Source organism: Scyliorhinus torazame, chromosome 22, assembly GCF_047496885.1.
Source record: "Scyliorhinus torazame isolate Kashiwa2021f chromosome 22, sScyTor2.1, whole genome shotgun sequence".
NCBI classification, from domain to species: domain Eukaryota; kingdom Metazoa; phylum Chordata; class Chondrichthyes; order Carcharhiniformes; family Scyliorhinidae; genus Scyliorhinus; species Scyliorhinus torazame.
The window spans coordinates 23,581,540-23,601,998 of NC_092728.1; the positions used below are offsets into that span (position 1 = coordinate 23,581,540).

General features: G+C 53.9%; 1 protein-coding gene across 1 annotated transcript in view; it reads left to right on the forward strand.

Moving 5' to 3' along the window:
* The window catches only part of LOC140398963 (lysine-specific demethylase 5C-like), a 74,927-nt gene that overhangs the window by 13,585 nt on the left and 40,883 nt on the right, over window positions 1-20,459 (forward strand). The window contains exons 4-9 of the mRNA XM_072487976.1: window positions 4,249-4,430; window positions 8,402-8,526; window positions 13,694-13,844; window positions 14,478-14,592; window positions 16,803-17,158; window positions 18,476-18,614. Of these exons, the coding sequence (XP_072344077.1) occupies window positions 4,249-4,430; window positions 8,402-8,526; window positions 13,694-13,844; window positions 14,478-14,592; window positions 16,803-17,158; window positions 18,476-18,614 (1,068 nt within the window). The remainder of the gene's footprint in view (window positions 1-4,248; window positions 4,431-8,401; window positions 8,527-13,693; window positions 13,845-14,477; window positions 14,593-16,802; window positions 17,159-18,475; window positions 18,615-20,459) is intronic.

Sequence of the window (20,459 nt, forward strand, 5' to 3'; positions counted from 1 at the left end):
GATTTATTCCTCGCCTCGGCCTAAAATAGCCGCCTCTATCCTGAGATTGTGACCGTCCCGTGTTCCCGACGCCCCAGCCAGACCCCTTCAGAATTTCAGACCTTCCAATGAGATCGCACCTCGTTCTTCATTTTCAATGCATTTTATTCCAAACATGTAAAATAAAACAGCAACATGTACAAAAACACACTCCACAAACTCACAGTCCACAGTTTGTACAATTTGCCCCTTTCTACCCCCTCCCTTCCCCCCCCCTCACCCCTTCCTCATGAACAACCCCCACCATATCTCGTAGCCCCCCGCTGACCCCCTCAACTCAAATTTAATCTTTTCCAATTGAAGAAAATTGTACATGCCTCCCAGCCAGGCCGCCGCCCCCGGCTGCGTGTCCAGCCTCCAGTTCAGCAAGATCCTTCGCCGGCCAAGGCCACGACATCGACCCACTTCCCCCCCAGACACTTCCGAAGACCCCAAAGATCACCACCATTGGGTTCGGCCTGACCTCCACTCCAACAGTCTTAACGTCGTCCCAAACGCCGCCTCCCAGGAACTCTCCAACGTCCCGCATCCCCAGAACATGTGCGCATGATTCGCCGGCCCCGCCCACACTTCTCTCACCCATCGGCCACCCCCTGGGAGGACCCACTCATCTTCGCCCGAGTCATATGTACCCTGTGCACCACCTGGAACTGAATCCAGCTCACCCTCACAAATTCACCCCGCATCGCCTCATACCACAGACCCCGGCCTATTTACCGCCAACTCCTCATCCAATTTGTCCTTGAACCCCACCACCTGCGCCCTCCAACCCCTGCTCCCCCAACCACCTGTATATATCACCAATCCTTCCCTCTCCCAACTCATCCGGGAACATTGCTTCAATAAGGTGTACTCCGGCGGCCTGGGAAACTCCTCCACTCTTTCCGTGCAAAGTCCCTCATCTGCACATATCTAAATTCACTTCTCCTCGGCAACTCAAACCTCTCCCGCAACTCCTCCAGACCTGCAAACTTCCCTTCCAAGTACAAATCCCTCACCCTCCACTTCCCGTACATCCCGTCCATCTCCCCCGGCTGAACCCTATGGTTTCCGTACAGCGGTGTCAACACAGACGTCCCCTTCAATTAAAAGTGTATCTGCAGCTGATTCCACACCCTGACCGTCGACTGTACCACCGGACTTTCCGTAAACTTCCCCAGAGCTAGTGACAGCGGGGCCATTACCATGGACCTCAGACTGGAACCCCGACAGGACTCCTCTTCCAGCCTGACCCACTCTGGCCCCCTCTACCCTCCACCATCGCCATATCTTGGGCGTATGTTCAAGGCAGAAGTCGGGACAGGTACAGCACGGGGTTAGATACAGAGTAAAGCTCCCTCTACACTGTCCCCATCAAACACTCCCAGGACAGGTACAGCACGGGGTTAGATACAGAGTAAAGCTCCCTCTACACTGTCCCCATCAAACACTCCTAGGACAGGTACAGCATGGGATTAGGTACAGAGTAAAGCTCCCTCTACACTGTCCCCATCAAACAATCCCAGGACAGGTACAGCACGGGGTTAGATACAGAGTAAAGCTCCCTCTACACTGTCCCCATCAAACACTCCCAGGACAGGTACAGCATGGGGTTAGGTACAGAGTAAAGCTCCCTCTACACTGTCCCCATCAAACAATCCCAGGACAGGTCCAGCACGGGATAGATACAGAGTAAAGCTCCCTCTACACTGTCCCCATCAAACAATTCCAGGACAGGTACAGCACGGGTTAGATACAGAGTAAAGCTCCCTCTACACTGTCCCCATCAAATACTCCCAGGACAGGTACAGCACGGGGTTAGATACAGAGTAAAGCTCCCTCTACACTGTCCCCATCAAACACTCCCAGGACAGGTACAGCACGGGGTTAGATACAGAGTAAAGCTCCCTCTACACTGTCCCCATCAAACACTCCCAGGACAGGTACAGCACGGGGTTAGATACAGAGTAAAGCTCCCTCTACACTGTCCACATCAAACACTCCCAGGATAGGTACAGCACAGGGCTAGATACAGAGCAAAGCTCCCTCGACACTGTCCCCATCAAACACTCCCAGGACAGGTACAGCACAGGGTTAGATACAGAGTAAAGCTCCCTCTACACTGTCCCCATCAAACACTCCCAGGACAGGTACAGCTCGGGGTTAGATACAGAGTAAAGCTCCTCCTACACTGTCTCAATCAAACACTCCCAGGACAGGTACAGCACGGGGTTAGATACAGAGTAAAGCTCCCTCTACACTGTCCGCATCAAACATTTCCAGGACAGGTACAGCACAGCGTTAGATACAGAGTAAAGCTCCCTCTACACTGTCCCCATCAAACACTCCCAGGACAGGTACAGCACGGGGTTAGATACAGAGTAAAGCTCCATCTACACTGTCCCCATCAAACACTCCCAGGACAGGTACAGCACGGGGTTAGATACAGAGTAAAGCTCCCTCTACACTGTCCCCATCAAACACTCCCAGGACAGGTACAGTACGGGGTTAGATACAGAGTAAAGCTCCCTCTACACTGTCCCCATCAAGCACACCCAGGACAGGTACAGCACGGGGTTGGATACAGAGTAAATCTCCCTCTACACTGTCCCCATCAAACACCCCCAGGACAGGTACAGCACGGGGTTAGATACAGAGCAAAGCTCCCTCTACACTGTCCCCATCAAACACTCCCAGGACAGGTACAGCACGGGGTTAGATACAGAGTAAAGCTCCCTCTACACTGTCCCCATCAAACACCCCCAGGACAGGTACAGCACGGGGTTAGATACAGAGCAAAGCTCCCTCTACACTGTCCCCATCAAACACTCCCAGGACAGGTACAGCACGGGGTTAGATACAGAGTAAAGCTCCCTCTACACTGTCCCCATCAAACACTCCCAGGACAGGTACAGCACGGGGTTAGATACAGAGTAAAGCTCCCTCTACACTGTCCTCATCAAACACCCCCAGGACAGGTACAGTACGGGGTTAGATACAGAGTAAAGCTCCCTCTAAACTGTCCCCATCAAGCACACCCAGGACAGTTACAGGACGGGGTTAGATACAGAGTAAATCTCCCTCTACACTGTCCCCATCAAACACTCCCAGGACAGGTACAGCACGGGGTTAGATACAGAGTAAAGCTCCCTCTACACTGTCCCCATCAAACACTCCCAGGACAGGTACAGCACGGGGTTAGATACAGAGTAAAGCTCCCTCTACACTGTCCTCATCAAACACCCCCAGGACAGGTACAGTACGGGGTTAGATACAGAGTAAAGCTCCCTCTAAACTGTCCCCATCAAGCACACCCAGGACAGTTACAGGACGGGGTTAGATACAGAGTAAATCTCCCTCTACACTGTCCCCATCAAACACTCCCAGGACAGGTACAGCACGGGGTTAGATACAGAGTAAATCTCCCTCTACACTGTCCCCATCAAACACTCCCAGGACAGGTACAGCACGGGGTTAGATACAGAGTAAAGCTCCCTCTACACTGTCCTCATCAAACACCCCCAGGACAGGTACAGTACGGGGTTAGATACAGAGTAAAGCTCCCTCTAAACTGTCCCCATCAAGCACACCCAGGACAGTTACAGGACGGGGTTAGATACAGAGTAAATCTCCCTCTACACTGTCCCCATCAAACACTCCCAGGACAGGTACAGCACGGGGTTAGATACAGAGTAAAGCTCCCTCTACACTGTCCTCATCAAACACTCCCAGGACAGGTACAGCACAGGGTTAGATACAGAGTAAACCTCCCTCTACACTGTCCCCATCAAACACTCCCAGGACAGGTACAGCACGGGGTTAGATACAGAGTAAAGCTCCCTCTACACTGTCCTCATCAAACACCCCCAGGACAGGTACAGTACGGGGTTAGATACAGAGTAAAGCTCCCTCTAAACTGTCCCCATCAAGCACACCCAGGACAGTTACAGGACGGGGTTAGATACAGAGTAAAGCTCCCTCTACACTGTCCCCATCAAACACTCCCAGGACAGGTACAGCACGGGGTTAGATACAGAGTAAAGCTCCCTCTACACTGTCCCCATCAAACACTCCCAGGACAGGTACAGCACGGGGTTAGATACAGAGTAAAGCTCCCTCTACACTGTCCCCATCAAACACTCCCAGGACAGGTACAGCACGGGGTTAGATACAGAGTAAAGCTCCCTCTACACTGTCCCCATCAAACATTCTGTGCGATTTATCTTCTAGGGCATCACGGAGGCGGAACGCGAAGCCTTCGAACTGTTGCCAGATGACGAGAGACAGTGCGACAAGTGCAAGACCACCTGCTTCCTCTCTGCGCTGGCGTGTTTCGAGTGCCCCGAGAGGCTGGTCTGCCTCTACCACATCGACGATCTGTGCGATTGCCCTCCCAATCGGCACTACCTAAGGTAGGAACCTGCCCGTCCTGCCCCCCTGCCTCGCCCCCATGCACTCTAAGCCCCTGACAAATTCGCAAAGTTCGACGGGAAGTGGGTCTTGTAGTTGTCGTGTGTTTATTGCCAGAAGCCAAAAGCTCTTCCGCTACCAGTGAAGTGCCTCCCGAAGCGCCCGGTCCGCGCACAGCAAGATACCAAATTCAGGCCGGGCAGCCAGAAAACCCGCCCTTGCTCTGGTCCCGGCTGAGAGATCAATTTTGGCATCGGAGTAGAATACGAGAGGAAGCTAGAAGAAAACATAAAAACTGTCTGCAAAAACGTCCAAAGATATGTGAAGAAAGAAAGACCGGTGAAGACAAATGTGGGTCCCTTACAGTTAGAATCAGGTGAATTCATAATGGGGAACAAAGAGATGGCAGACCAGTTGAACAATTACTTTGGATCTGTCTTCACTGAGGAGGACACAAATAACCTCCCGGAAACACTAGGCGACAGAGGGTCTAGCATGAAGGGGGAACTGAAGGAAATCATTTTTCGTCAGGAAATTGTAGTGGGGAAATTGATGGGATTAAAACCCTATCAGTCCCCAGGGCCTGATACTCTGCCTCCCAGAGTACTTAAGGACGTGGCCCCAGAAATAGTGGACACGTTGGTGATCATCTTCCAGCATTCTATAGACTCTGGAAGAGAGAGGGAGAGAGAAAAGGGGCAGCACAGTAGCATTGTGGATAGCACAATTGCTTCACAGCTCCAGGGTCCCAGGTTTGATTCCGGCTTGGGTCACTGTCTGTGCGGAGTCTGTACATCCTCCCCGTGTGTGCGTGGGTTTCCTCCGGGTGCTCCGGTTTCCTCCCACAGTGCAAAGATGTGCAGGTTAGGTGGATTGGCCATGATAAATTGCCCTTAGTGTCCAAAATTGCCCTTAGTGTTGGGGTTACTGGGTTACGGGGATAGGGTGGTGTGGGCTTGGGTTGGGTGCTCTTTCCAAGAGCCGGTGCAGACTCGACAGGCCGAATGGCCTCCTTCTGCACTGTAAATAAAACGGGAATATAGACCGGTTAGCCTGACATTGGTGGTGGGGAAAATGCTGGAGTCAATCATTTCAGGATGAAATAACTGAGCATTTGGAAAGTGGGGACGGGACCGGAGATTCACTGAAGGGGAATCACACTTGACAAATCTGGAATCTTTTGAGGATGTAACCAGTAGAGTGGACAAGGGTGAACCAGTGGTTATTGTGTATCTGGACTTTCAAAAGGCTTTTGACAAGGTCCCACACAAGAGATTAGTGAGCAAAATTGAAGCTCATGGTATTTGGGGTAATGTATTGACGTGGATAGATAACTGGTTGGCAGACAGGAAGCAGAGAGTGGGAATAAACGGGTCCTTTTCAGAGTGGCAGGCAGTGACTAGTGGGGTACCGCACTAGGGACCCGAGCTGTTCACAATATACATTCATAATTTGGATGAAGGAATGGCGTGCAATATTTCCCAAGTTGCAGGCGACACTAATCTGGGTGGCAGTGTGTGCTGTGAGGAGGATGCAAAGAGGCTACAGGGTGAATTGGACAGGCTAGCTGAGTGGGCAAATGCAATGTAACGTGGGTAAATGTGAGCGTATCCACTTTGGTGGCAAAACCAGAAAGGCAGATTATTATCTGAATGGTGGCAGTTTCGGAAAAGGGGAAGCGCAACGAGACCTGGATGTCCCGGTGCAACAGTCGCTGAAGGTCGGCAAGCAGGTACAGCAGGCGGTGAGGAAAGCTAATGGCACGCTGGCCTTCGGAGAGAGAGGATTTGAGTATAGAGTAGGGATGTCTTGCTGCAGTTACACAGGGCCTTGGTGAGGCCACACCTTGAGTATTGTGAGCAGTTTTGGTCTCCTAGTTTGAAGAATGACATTCTGGCTATTGAGGGTGTCCAGCGAAGGTTCACCAGACTAAATCCCGGGATGGCAGGACTGACAGATGAAGAAAGACTCAATTGACTGGGTTTGCACTCACTGGAGTTCAGAAGAATGAGAGGAGATCTCTTAGAAACATCTAAAATCCTGATGGGACTGGACAGGCTAGATGCGGGAGGAATGTTGCCGATGTTGGGGACATCCAGAACTAGGGGTCACAGCCTAAGAATAAGGGGTAAGCCATACAGGACTGAGATGAGGAAGAACTTCTCTCATGGAGTTGTGAACCTTTGGAATTCTCTCCCACAGAAAGCTGTTGGGGCCGGTTTGTTGGATATATTCAAGAGGGAGCTGGTCGTGGCCCTTGCGGCTAAAGGGATGAAGGGGTATGGAGAGAAAGCGGGAGTGAGATACTGAATTTGCATGATCAGCCATGATCATATTGGATGGTGGTGCAGGCTCAAAGGGCTGAATGGCCTACTCCTGCACCTATTTTCTATGCACTTTTCTTTGTTCTTTAATACCCAGTCTAGGACGGCCTGTTCTCTAGTTTGTATCACTTCAGTCAAACCAGTCAGAAAGAAAACTATGAGGATGGAAATTAGCAGAATGTGGCAACCCTACGCATGGGCGATGGTCAACAAAATGTCCTATGGGCTCTCAAATGGGCCTCAAGTACCCCCCCCCACCACTACCACCAAGGGCCGCAGGTTACCTGCCGCTGACCAACAAGGAGAAGCACAGCAGAGGTCAGGGGGAGCACCCACCATCTGAAAGTTCACCCTCCAAGCTCCACCCCACGCGCACACACACACGCCATCCCGATTTGGAAATATATCGGCCGTTCCTTCACTGTCGCTGAGTCAGAACCCTAACAGCACTGTGGATGTACATACTGTTATGGGCCTGGGTTTAGAGAACCCCAAAGCGCATCATGGAGTTCACCTGACCCACAACTTTTAATAGATTGTGGTATGGGGAGCACACGGCCCACTCTGCAGGTGTGGTACAGCAGAAATGGAAAAGTATTTTTTAAAGCAAAACAATGTTTATTCTATGAACTCAAGTTAACCTTTTTAAAACATGCAGCGAACATCTTAGCAACCATTAATTCAAATACAACCCCCAAAGACTACAACACTAAGTAATCCTTAATAACTTCCCAAACAACATCCAGAAGGTCCAAGAAACACCTTTTATCAGAAGCACATCAGGTTAAAGTCACTACTGAGAACATTTATAATTCTGAATTCACCAAATGATCAAGAGATAATCTTTTGATGGCAGAGAGAACAGCAGTACACCTGCTTGGTCTGGCTTCAGCTCCAACACTGAAAACAAAAACAAAACACACCCTGCAGCAAACAGCCCAGCTCCACCCACTCTCTGACATCACTGCAGTAGTAAACACCCATTTCTTAAAGGTACACTCACTACAGATATTTATATACACACCCATTTATAAACACCCATTTCTTAAAGGTACACTCACTACAGATATTTATATACACACCCATTTATAAACACCCATTTCTTAAAGGTACTCCCACATGACACTACACTGCACAGAACTGCTGCGTTTCAAGATGGCGGCTCACCCAGCAACTTCTCGAGGGGAGATTAGGGATGGACAACAAATGCTGAGAACGGCCAGTGTCGCCTGGCAACCCCCATGAAAGAATATATATGTTTGGTTTTTTTTAAACTGCCTCTGGCCAGGGCAGCACGGTGGTGCAATTGGTAGCACTGCGCCTGGTCACACTCCGTGTGGAGCTTGCACATTCTCCCCATGTCTGCGTGGATCTCACCCCCACAGCCCAAAGATGTGCAGGCGAGGTGGATTGGCCACGCTATATCGCCCCTTAATTGGGAAAAAATAATTGGCTACTCTAAATTTATATTTTTTAAAAACTGCCTCCGGCTTAGCTGCTGCTCCGAGCTTGTAAGAGTGAGAGACCGGATAACGCGGTCAACTTGTGCGGGCCAGTCGTCAGGGCAAGAGGGTGGGGTGGGGTGGGGGTGGGGGGCGGCGGGAGTAATCCTCGTGCAGTGGACTGACTTACCTGTTTCTTCCTGACAGGTACCGGTACACCCTTGACGAGCTGCCAGCCATGCTGCATAAGCTGAAGATACGTGCTGAGTCATTTGACACCTGGGGGAGCAAAGTCAAGTCAGCGCTGGAGATGGAGGACAAACAGAAGAAAAGTAAGGAGACATGTGTTGCCCCTGTGGTTGATGCCCTGACTGGTGCACTCTGTTACTCCCCCACAACCACCCAATGCCCGAACCTGAAAGAAGCTCTATTCACCCACTGCCCCCTGTACTCACTGATCTGCGTTTGCTTCCACCTTTTCCCCTTCCCCCAAATATATAACTCGTTCCCTGTGACCTCCGAAACCTCATTTTTAAAAAAATTACGGGATGTGGGCTTCAATGGCTGGACCAGCATTTGTTGCCTGTCCCTAATTGCCCTTGAGAAGGTGGTGGGTGGGCTGCCTTCTGGAACCGCTGCAGTCCCCGTGTGGTGTAGCCACACCCAAGGCACTGTCAGGGAGGGGGGTTCCAGGATTGTGACCGAGCGTCAGTGAAGGAACGGCCGATATATCTCAAGTCGGGATGGTTAGTGGATTGGGTTCGGACGTCCTGGGTGAGTGTGCGGTCAATTCCAGCCCGCTTGACTCGCAGTCGCAATTCAATTCACCAATGATTCTTAGAAAAACACCCGAGGTCTTTGGCCCTTGGCTGCCCAATAATTACAGTCACCAGGTTTTCACCTTTAAACACCAGTTGCTTTTTATTCATGACAAGAACTATAATGAAACATGCAGCAAATATTAACTATTATCTAATTCCTAATCCAACCCCCCACCCCACGCAGACACACACATCACAAACAGACCGAGGACAGGGGCTGGTTTAGCTCAGGGCTAAATCGCTGGCTTTGAAAACAGACCAAGGCAGGCCAGCAGCACGGTTCAATTCCCGTCCCAGCCTCCCCGAACAGGCGCCGGAATGTGGCGACTAGGGGCTTTTCACAGTAACTTCATTTGAAGCCTACTTGTGACAATAAGCGATTTTCATTTCACTGCGGCCACTCGCCAAGGCTCCTTCGACAGCGCCGCCCAAACCCACCACCTGTACCCCCTAGAAGGACGAGGGCAGCACGCGCCACGGGGACCACCCACCGCCTGCAAGTTCCCCCTCCGAGCTCCCCCAAATATATACACGGATATATATACACACACACCATCCCGATTTGGAAATGTATCAGCCGTTCCTCCACCGTACAAATCCTGGAACTCCCTCCCTAACAGCACTGTGGGTGTATCTACACCACACGGGACTGCAGCGGTTCAAGATGGCGGCTCAAGGGGCAATTAGGAATGGGCAACGAATGCTGGGCCCGGACAGTGGCACCCACAATCCGGGAAAGAATAAAATACATCTTCACCCTCAACACTCCCTGTGGGAGCCCCCACATTCACCCCACTCCCCGTGGGAGCGACTTCCACATTCTCCCCACTCCCCGTGGGAGCGAATTCCACATTCTCCCCACTCCCCGTGGGAGCGAGTTCCACATTCACCCCAATCCCCGTGGGAGCGAGCCCCACATTCTCCCCACTCCCCGTGGGAGTGAGTTCCACATTCTCCCCACTCCCCATGGGACCGAGTCCCACATTCTCCCCACTCCCCGTGGGAGCGAGTCCCACATTCTCCCCACTCCCCGTGGGAGCGAGTCCCACATTCTCCCTACTCCCCGCGGGAGCGAGTCCCACATTCGCCCCACTCCCCGTGGGAGTGAGTTCCACATTCTCCCCACTCCCCGTGGGAGCGAGTCCACATTCTCCTCACTCCCCGTGGGAGCAAGTCCCACATTCTCCTCAGTCCCCGTGGGAGCGAGTCCCACATTACCCCCACTCCCCGTGGGAGCGAGTCCCACATTACCCCCACTCCCCGTGGGAGCAAGTCCCACATTCTCCCCACTCCCCGTGGGAGCGAATTCCACATTCTCCCCACTCCCCGTGGGAGCGAGTTCCATATTCACCACATTCCCCGTGGGAGCGAGCCCCACATTCTCACTACTCCCCGTGGGAGCGAGTCCCACATTCTCCCCACTCCCCGTGGGAGCGAGTCCCACATTCTCCCCACTCCCCGTGTGAACAAGTCTTGCATTCTCCCCACTCCCCGTGGGAGCGAGCCCCACCTTCTCCCCACTCGCCGTGGGAGCGAGTCCCACATTCTCCCCACTCCCCGTGGGAGCGAGTCCCACATTCCCCCCCACTCCCCGCGGGAGCGAGTCCCACATTCTCCCCACTCCCCGTGGGAGTGAGTTCCACATTCTCCCCACTCCCCATGGGACCGAGTCCCACATTCTCCCCACTCCCCGTGGGAGCGAGTCCCACATTCTCCCCACTCCCCATGGGAGCGAGTCCCACATTCTCCCCACTCCCTGCGGGAGCGAGTCCCACATTTTCCCCACTCCCCGTGGGAGCGAGTTCCACATTCTCCCCACTCCCCGTGGGAGCGAGTCCACATTCTCCTCACTCCCCGTGGGAGCGAGTCCCACATTCTCCTCACTCCCCGTGGGAGCGAGTCCCACATTCTCCTCACTCCCCGTGGGAGCGAGTCCTACATTACCCCCACTCCCCGTGGGAGCGAGTCCCACATTCTCCCCACTCCCCGTGGGAGCGAGTCCCACATTCTCCCCACTCCCCGTGGGAGCGAGTCCCACATTCTCTCCACTCCCCGTGGGAGCGAGTCCCACATTCTCCCCACTCCCCGTGGGAGCGAGTCCCACATTCTCTCCACTCCCCGTGGGAGCGAGTCCCACATTCTCCCCACTCCCCGTGGGAGCGAGTCCCACATTCTCCCCACTCCCCGTGGGAGCGAGTCCCACATTCTCTCCACTCCCCGTGGGAGCGAGTCCCACATTCTCCCCACTCCCCGTGGGAGCGAGTCCCACATTCTCCCCACTCCCCGTGGGAGCGAGTCCCACATTCTCCCCACTCCCCGTGGGACCGAGTCCCACATTCTCCCCACTCCCCGTGGGAGCGAGTCCCACATTCTCCCCACTCCCCGTGGGAGCGAGTCCCACATTCTCTCCACTCCCCGTGGGAGCGAGTCCCACATTCTCCCCACTCCCCGTGGGAGCGAGTCCCACATTCTCTCCACTCCCCGTGGGAGCGAGTCCCACATTCTCCCCACTCCCCGTGGGAGCGAGTCCCACATTCTCCCCACTCCCCGTGGGAGCGAGTCCCACATTCTCCCCACTCCCCGAGGGAGCGAGTCCCACATTCTCCCCACTCCCCGTGGGAGCGAGTCCCACATTCTCCCCACTCCCCGAGGGAGCGAGTCCCACATTCTCTCCACTCCCCGTGGGAGCGAGTCCCACATTCTCCCCACTCCCCGTGGGAGCGAGTCCCACATTCTCCCCACTCCCCGTGGGAGCGAGTCCCACATTCTCCCCACTCCCCGTGGGAGCGAGTCCCACATTCTCCCCACTCCCCGTGGGAGCGAGTCCCACATTCTCCCCACTCCCCGTGGGAGCGAGTTCCACACTCTCCCCACTCCCCGTGGGAGCGAGTTCCACACTCTCCCCACTCCCTGGGTAAAGATCTTTCTCTTGAATTCCCCCATTGTTTGGATTCATTAGTGACCATCGTGTATTGATAGCCCCCTCGCTCTGGTCTCTTCCCCCCCCCCAAACACACACACACACACACACACACACACACACACACACACACACACACACACACACACAAGTGAAAACATCTTCCCTACATCTACCCACTGCATCATTTTAAACACCTTGATCAGAATTAATTCGTCCTCAACCCCGTCTTCAATGGGAGACGCCTTTATTCGCAAACTGTGACCTCCAGTTCTAGATTTCCCATCACGAGGGGGAAGCAGCCTCTGAGGGTCCACCCTGTGACCACCCCCCTCAGAATCTGATATGTATCAATCAGATCACCTCTCGTTCTTCTAAACTCCGATGGGTACAGGGCCCCGACCTGCTCAACCCGTTGCTCATCAGACAAAACCCCCTTAATCACAGCACTCGGTCCAAGTGAACCTTCTTTGAATTGCCTCCGATGAGAGTATATCCCCTCCCTAAGTAAGGGTAAGGTGGACAAAACTGTGAGACAAAACCACCCGCTTGGAGAATGCAGGATGGGAACCGATGCCAAAAGCATATGGCGGAGTTTTCACCGTCATTGGGGAAGTCAGTGAATCGGGAGGAGGTGCCGGGGCAAGCGGTGCCTTGCTGGGACTCGGCGGAGGAAGGGAGGTGAGCGCCTGAGGAAGGGAGTGAGAGTCGGAGGGGGTGGGGCGGGATAGCACTGGCGGACTTCAACGCAGGGACAAGCAACATACATTGGGCTTCGTCCAACGACGCCCACGTTCCTGTGAACGAATAAAGAACAGAATCTCCTTCGGGGAGGATCCGGTCAACCCTCCCCTGAAGTAGACTCTCTGTTGGGTCACTTTTCATCAATGTTACTGTTATGGGCCAGGGTTTAGAGAACCCCAAAGTGTAACATGGAGTTCACCCGACCCACAACTTTTACTAGATTGTGGTATGGGGAGCACACGGCCCACTGTACAGGTGTGGTACAGCAGAAATGGAAATGTTTTTTAAAGCAAAACAATGTTTATTTTATGAACTCAGGTTAACCTTTTTAAAACATACAGTGAACATTTTAGCAACCATCAATTCAAATACAACCCCCAAAGACTCCAACACTAAGTAAACCTTTAAGCTTTCCTTTTTAACATCCATACGACTTAAAAACAAAACCTTTATCAGAAGCACATCAGGTTAAAGTCACTACTGAAAACATTTATAATTCTGAATTCACCAAATGATCAAGAGATAGTCTTTTCATGGCAGAGAGATCAACAGTACACCTGCTCTGTCTGGCTTCAGCTCCAACACTGAAAACAAAACTAAAACACCCTGCAGCAAACAGCCTAAAATGAAAGTAAAAAGCTGACAGACAGCCCAGCTCCACCCACACTCTGACATCACTGATAAACACCCATTTCTTAAAGGTACATTTCTTAAACACCCATTTCTTAAAGGTACTCTCACATGACATTACCAGAGATACAAAGGGTGTTGAGGGAGGGTTGGGTGGGTCGTGGTGGGGGAGCTAGGCCATTTCCCCACTGTCCCGATCGCTTTGGGGAGTCGCGGGGTCAGGGAGTATTCCCCTGTCCCACCCAAAGCGGCGAAGGCAGTGCGGAACGGCTCAGACCGGTTCGAGACGAAGAGGTGTCTCGGCGCGCGGCACCGACTCGACATGTTCCCTTTCTTTGATCTTGCCTTTTCCTTTCATCTCACCTCCACCCGTTCCCCCACCAGCGCTGGAGGATCTGAAGGCACTGCTGACGGAGGCCAAGGAGAAGAAATTCCCGGAGAACGGCCTCCTCCACCAACTGAAGGGCAGCGTCGAGGAGGCGGAGAAGTGCCTGGCAGAGGCCGGTCAGCTGGCCCTCAGCAGGAAGGGAGCAAGGTAGGGCGGGCAGAGGGGGACGGGGGGCTGCTGGGGGGGGGGGTGTTTGGTGCGGCGGTTGGACCGAAGCCGCCACTTTGGAGTGGGCAGCTCTCCTCCCTGACCGTGGGCCTCAATTCATTTAGACAAATCCATCCCACTATTGGGGAGGGGGGAAGACGAGGAAGAATTAGGAGCGGGAGTCGGCCATTGGTCACTCGAGACCTGCATTAAATAAGATTGTATCTGACCTGGTCCTCAACTCCATTTTCCTGTCAGTCCTCCCCCCTCACCGCCTAACTGTCGACCCCCTCGGCGATCAGAAATCTTTCTAACTGGGCCTTGAATATATTCAATGAGCCGCAGCCGCCACTGCTGTCTCAGGTGGGGGGGCAATGCCGCAGACTCACCCCTCTCTGTGAGAAGAAATTCCTCCTCATCTCAGGCCAGCCTCTGGTTGAGGGGGGTGGGAAGAGGGGGCGAGTTGTGGAGGGGGACTCGCGCTACTTAGCACGGTGATAGATTCCTCGCCCCCTCCCTGTTCCCCTCCGGAAGTCAGGCCGGCAGCCTCTTTGTCGGGTAGAGCATTTCTAGCTGGGGCATTGCTCGCAAAGAGAGCCAGAAAGTGCCTGACCGTCGTCCTTATTGATCTAGGCCTCAGCCGGACATTACCGAGCGCCCGACCAAGCTGACCGTGGACGAGCTGCGACTGTTCATCGAGCAACTGCGGAGCCTGCCCTGTGTCATCACCCACATCCAGGACATGCAGGTTGGTAACTAGCTTTGGGCAAAAAAAATAAAAAAATAAACAACCTTTATTGTCACAAGTAGGCTTACATTAACACTGCAATGAAGTTACTGTGAAAAGCCCCTGGTCACTACATTCCACATCCTCCCCACTCCCCGTGGGAGCAGGTTCCACATCCTCCCCACTCCCCGTGGGAGCGAGTTCCAAATTCTCCCCACTCCCCGTGGGAGCGAGTTCCACATTCTCCCCAATCCCCGTGGGAGCGAGTTCCACATTCTCCCCACTCACCGTGGGAGCGAGTTCCACATTCTCCCCACTCTCCGTTGGAGCGAGTTCCACATTCTCCCCACTCTCCGTGGGAGCGAGTTCCACATTCTCCCCACTCCCCGTGGGAGCGAGTCCCACATTCTTCCCAATCCCCATGGGAGCGAGTTCCCCATTCTCCTCACTCCCCGTGGGAGCGAGTCCCACATCCTCCCCATCCCTGTGGGAGCGAATTCCACATTCTCCTCACTACCCGTGGGAGCGAGTTCCACATTCTCCTCACTCCCCGTGGGAGCGAGTCCACATTCTCCTCACTCCCCGTGGGAGCGAGTCCCACATTCTCCTCACCCTCCGTGGGAGCGAGTCCCAAATTCCCCCACTCCCTGTGGGAGCGAGTTCCACACTCTCCCCACTCCCCGTGGGAGCGAGTCCCACGTTCTCCTCATGGGAGCGAGTCCTACATTTTCACCACTCCCCGTGGGAGCGAGTTCCATATTCTCCCTGTACAAACGTATTCAACGTTCCCCAAACTCTCCGGGTAAAGAAGTGCCTCCTGAATTCCACCCCAATTTATTAGTGACGATAATATATTGATGGCCCCATCACACGTGAAAACATCCTCTTTATCTCATCCTGGCAGCTTTACTCTGTATCTAACTCCATGCTGTCCCTATCCTGGGAGTGTTTGATGGGGACAGTGTAGAGGGAGCTTTACTCTGTATCTAACCCCATGCTGTCCCTGTCCTGGGAGTGTTTGATGGGGACAGTGTAGAGGGAGCTTTACTCCGTATCTAACTCCATGCTGTCCCTATCCTGGGAGTGATTGATGGGGACAGTGTAGAGGGAGCTTTACTCTGTATCTAACCTAATGCTGTCCCTGTCCTGGCAGTGTTTGATGGGGACAGTGTAGAGGGAGCTTTACTCTGTATCTAACTCCGTGCTGTGCCTGTCCTGGGAGTGTTTGATGGGGACAGTGTAGAGGGAGCTTTACTCTGTATCTAACCCCATGCTGTAGCTGTCCTGGGAGTGTTTGATGGGGACAGTGTAGAGGGAGCTTTACTCTGTATCTCACCCCGTGCTGTAACTGTCCTGGGAGTGTTTGATGGGGGACAGTGTAGTGGGAGCTTTACTCTGTATCTCACCCCGTGCTGTACCTGTCCTGGGAGTGTTTGATGGGGGCAGTGTAGAGGGAGCTTTACTCTGTATCTAACCCCGTGCTGTACCTGTCCAGTGAGTGTTTGATGGGGACAGTGTAGTGGGAGCTTTACTCTGTATCTCACCCCATGCTGTACCTGTCCTGGGAGTGTTTGATGGGGGCAGTGTAGAGGGAGCTTTACTCTGTATCTAACCCCGTGCTGTATCTGTCCTGGGAGTGTTTGATGGAGACAGTGTAGTGGGAGCTTTACTCTGTATCTAATCCCGTTCTGTACCTGTCCAGTGAGTGTCTGATGGGGACAGTGTAGCGGGAGCTTTACTCTGCATCTAACCCTGTGCTGTACCTGTCCTGGCAGTGTTTGATGGGGACAGTGTAGAGGGAGCTTTACTCTGTATCTAACCCCATGCTGTACCTGTCCTGGGAGTGTTTGATGGGGACAGTGTGGAGGGAGCTTTACTCTGTATCTAACCCCGTGATGTACCTGTCCTGGGAGTGTTTGATGGGGACAGTGTAGTGGGAGCTTTACTCTGTATCTCACCCCGTGCTGTACGTCAAACTTTCTGGACAGTCTGAGATTGTGCATCATGCTGCCAGGTGGAAAGTGTACTTTCAGTTCCCTTCTACTGATCCACTGAGGGTGAAGTTAAAACCATGAGCTTGTTATGTTGGTGGTGCTAAAGAGGCTCCTGTCTTGTTACCCCAAGACTCTGCTCGGAGATTGTGGCCCTCTATTACGCTGCGACACTTTAAAGGTTTGCAAGGCGGCCAGCTGGTGGTCAGAAACTTGAATCATTTTTACTCATTTTTTTAGGAGCTCTTGGAAGACATCGAGAAGTTTCAGGTGCAGACCCGGGCCGCCCTGAAGGAGCTGCCTCCCAACTCCCGTGAATTCCGTGAGCTGATCGAGCAGGGCAGGCAGCTGGCAGTGGAGCTGCCGGAGATCGCCAAGCTGCGGCAGGAAGCCCAGCAGGCCGAGTGGCTGGACCAGGTGCGTGAGACCCTAGCCGCCTCTGGCCGGGTCACCCTCGACGTGATGAGGCCGCTCATCGAGTCTGGCTCCAAACTGGCCCCCAACCCGGCTGTCGAGAAGGCGATGGCAGAGCTGCAGGAGCTGGTCACCATCTCCGAGCGGTGGGAGGAGAAAGCTCAAATCTGTCTGGAGGCCAGGTATGTGGCGGGATTCAGAGACCGCGAGGGCGGGGAGGGGACATGTTTAAACCGGCCCTAGGGTCACCGGAAGCTGTATCACCAGTGATAAGAACTAAGTAGGAGTGGGCCATTCTGCCCCTCGGGCCTACCCCACCATTCAATACGATCATGGCTGATTTCCTCTTGGCCTCAACTCCATTTCCCCGCCTGTTCTCCTTAACCCTTCAACCCATTACTAATTAAAAATCTGTCCCTTTTCCTGAAATTTACTCAATGTCCCGGCATCCACTGCACTCTGGGGGAGTCAATTCCACAGACTCACTACCCTTGAGAGAAGTAATTTAACCTCATCTGTTTTAAATCTGCTCCCCCTTATCCTAAAACTATGACCTCTCGTACTAGATTGTAGGAAAGGTTGGCAGTTCTGTATATCAGCCTTGGAAGAGGAAGGTGGGGGAAAAGTGTTCGAGGGGGTTCAAGGTGAATGAACGATTCGATAGAACAAAGAACAAAGAAAAGTACAGCACAGGAACAGGCCCTTCGACCCTCCAAGCCCGTGCCGACCATGCTGCCCGACTAAACTACAATCTTCTACACTTCCTGGGTCCGTATCCCTCTATTCCCATCCTATTCATGTATTTGTCAAGATGCCCCTTAAATGTCACTATCGTCCCTGCTTTCACCACCTCCTCCGGTAGCGAGTTCCAGGCACCCACTACCCTCTGTGTAAAAAAACTTGCCTCGTACATCTACTCTAAACCTTGCCCCTCGCACCTTAAACCTATGCCCCCTAGTAATTGACCCCTCTACCCTGGGGAAAAGCCTCTGACTATCCACTCTGTCTATGCCCCTCATAATTTTGTAGACCTCTATCAGATCGCCCCTCAACCTCCGTCGTTCCAGTGAGAACAAACCGAATTTATTCAACCGCTCCTCATAGCTAATGCCCTCCATACCAGGCACCATTCTGGTAAATCTCTTCTGCACCCTCTCTAAAGCCTCCACATCCTTCTGGTAGTGTGGCGACCAGAATTGAACACTATATACTCCAAGTGTGGCCTAACTAAGGTTCTATACAGCTGCAACATGACTTGCCAATTTTTATACTCAATGCCTCGGCCAATGAAGGCAAGCATGCTGTATGCCTTCTTGACCACCTTCTCCACCTGTGTTGCCCCTTTCAGTGACCTGGGGACCAGTACACCTAGATCGCTCTGACTTTCAATACTCTTGAGGGTTGGCTCTCGCGATGCGTCTTTCCTTCGTTCGAAGGCTTGCATTGAGTCCATACTGGATTGACCTAGTTTTGTTTTGCTTTTAACGAATAACCTGCAGGCAGAAACACCCGCCGGCTACGCTGGAAGCTATCATCAAGGAAGCGGAGAACATCCCCGTCGAGCTTCCCAACATACTAGCCCTGAAAGAGGCGCTGGCGAAAGCACGGGCTTGGATTGCGGACGTCGAGGAGATACAGGCAAGTCCCCTACCGCGCCCCGCTTTGTACATCAGCTGTGGCTCGGCAGTGTTTCTGAGTGAGGAACCGGCGGGTCCCGGCTGCAGAGTTCCCAAGTGGCAGAGGTCCGCTCTGATGCTGTGTCGCACCGTCGGAGGTGCCGAGCCTCGGACGGGATACTGTGCCCGATGCCCCGCCTTCCCGCTTTGAGGATGGGGTGCGGGATCCCGCGCCTGTGGCTGCGGGAACCCCGTCTCAATGAGCAGACAGCCCGATCGTCCGCCTGGTCTGCTGCCGGTGGGATCTTCCTGTGCAGGCATATTGGCCGGCCCGGTTGATTCCGGCCAAAACAAAATCCATCAAGTGGCCACAGGTCAAAGGCGATGGGGGTCAGGCGAGAGGTCACCGCAGTCTCCAAGATGTCTGACCTCGGACATGACGGAATTGCCACTCGGACAGTGTCCAGCGGGAGGAGAGGACCAGTAAAGCGCGAAAGGATTAGCTTCTCTCGCCAACACCTTTCGCTAACTCAGGACGTCCCAAAGGGCCTCACAGCCAACAAAGGTTTTTGTTTTGAAGAGTGCTCCCTGTTGTAGTGTAGGAGATGCGGCAGGCAATTTGAACAGAGCAAGGTCTCGCAAGCAGGCAATCGGATAAACAACTAGGATCAGCTGTTCCTTTGTGAAGTTGGTTGAAGAGTAAATATTGGCCCCGAGACACCGGGGAGTAGTTTGGAAACTTCTTCACCATCTTTCCAGTACCCAACTCACAACCCCATGAGAAGGGAGAAGAGGATTGGTTTAACATCTCCTGGGGCAACCGATACTGTGGCGCTCCCTTTGTACTGACCCTCCGACAGTGCGGCGCACCCTCAGCACTGACCCTCCAACAGTGCGGCGCACCCTCAGCACTGATCCTCCGACAGTGCGGTGCTCCCTCAGCACTGAACCTCCGACAGTGCGGTGCTCCCTCAGCACTGACCCTCCGACAGTGCGATGCTCCCTCAGCACTGAACCTCCGACAGTGCGGTGCTCCCTCAGCACTGACCCTCCGACAGTGCGATGCTCCCTCAGCACTGACCCTCCGACAGTGCGGCGCTCCCTCAGCACTGACACTCTGCCAAAACGGCACTCCCTCAGCACTGACCCTCAGACAGTGCAGCGCTCCCTCAGCACTGACCCTCTGACAAAGCGGCACTCCCTCAGCGCTGACCCTCCGACAGTGCGGTGCTCCCTCAGCACTGACCCTCCGACAGTGCGGTGCTCCCTCAGCACTGACCCTCCGACAGTGCGGTGCTCCCTCTGCACTGACCCTCCGACAGTGCGGTGCCCCCTCAGCACTGACCCTCCGACAGCGCGATGCTCCCCTCAGCACTGACCCTCCGACTGTGAGGCACTCCCTCAGCACTGATCCTCCAACAGTGCAGTGCTCCCTCAGCACGGACTCTCCGACAGTGCGATGCTCCCTCAGCACTGACCCTCCGACAGTGCGATGCTCCCCTCAGCACTAACCCTCCGACAGTGCGATGCTCCCCTCAGTACTGACCCTCCGACTGTGCGGTGCTCCCTCAGCACTGACCCTCCGACAGTGCGGCGCTCCCTCAGCACTGACCCTCAGACAGTGCGGCGCTCCCTCAGCACTGACCCTCAGACAGTGCAGCGCTCCCTCAGCACTGACCCTCTGACAAAGCCGCACTCCCTCAGCGCTGACCCTCCGACAGTGCGGTGCTCCCTCAGCACTGACCCTCCGACAGTGCGGTGCCCCCTCAGCACTGACCCTCCGACAGTGCGATGCTCCCCTCAGCACTGACCCTCCGACTGTGAGGTGCTCCCTCAGCACGGAACCTCCGACTGTGCGGCGCTCCCT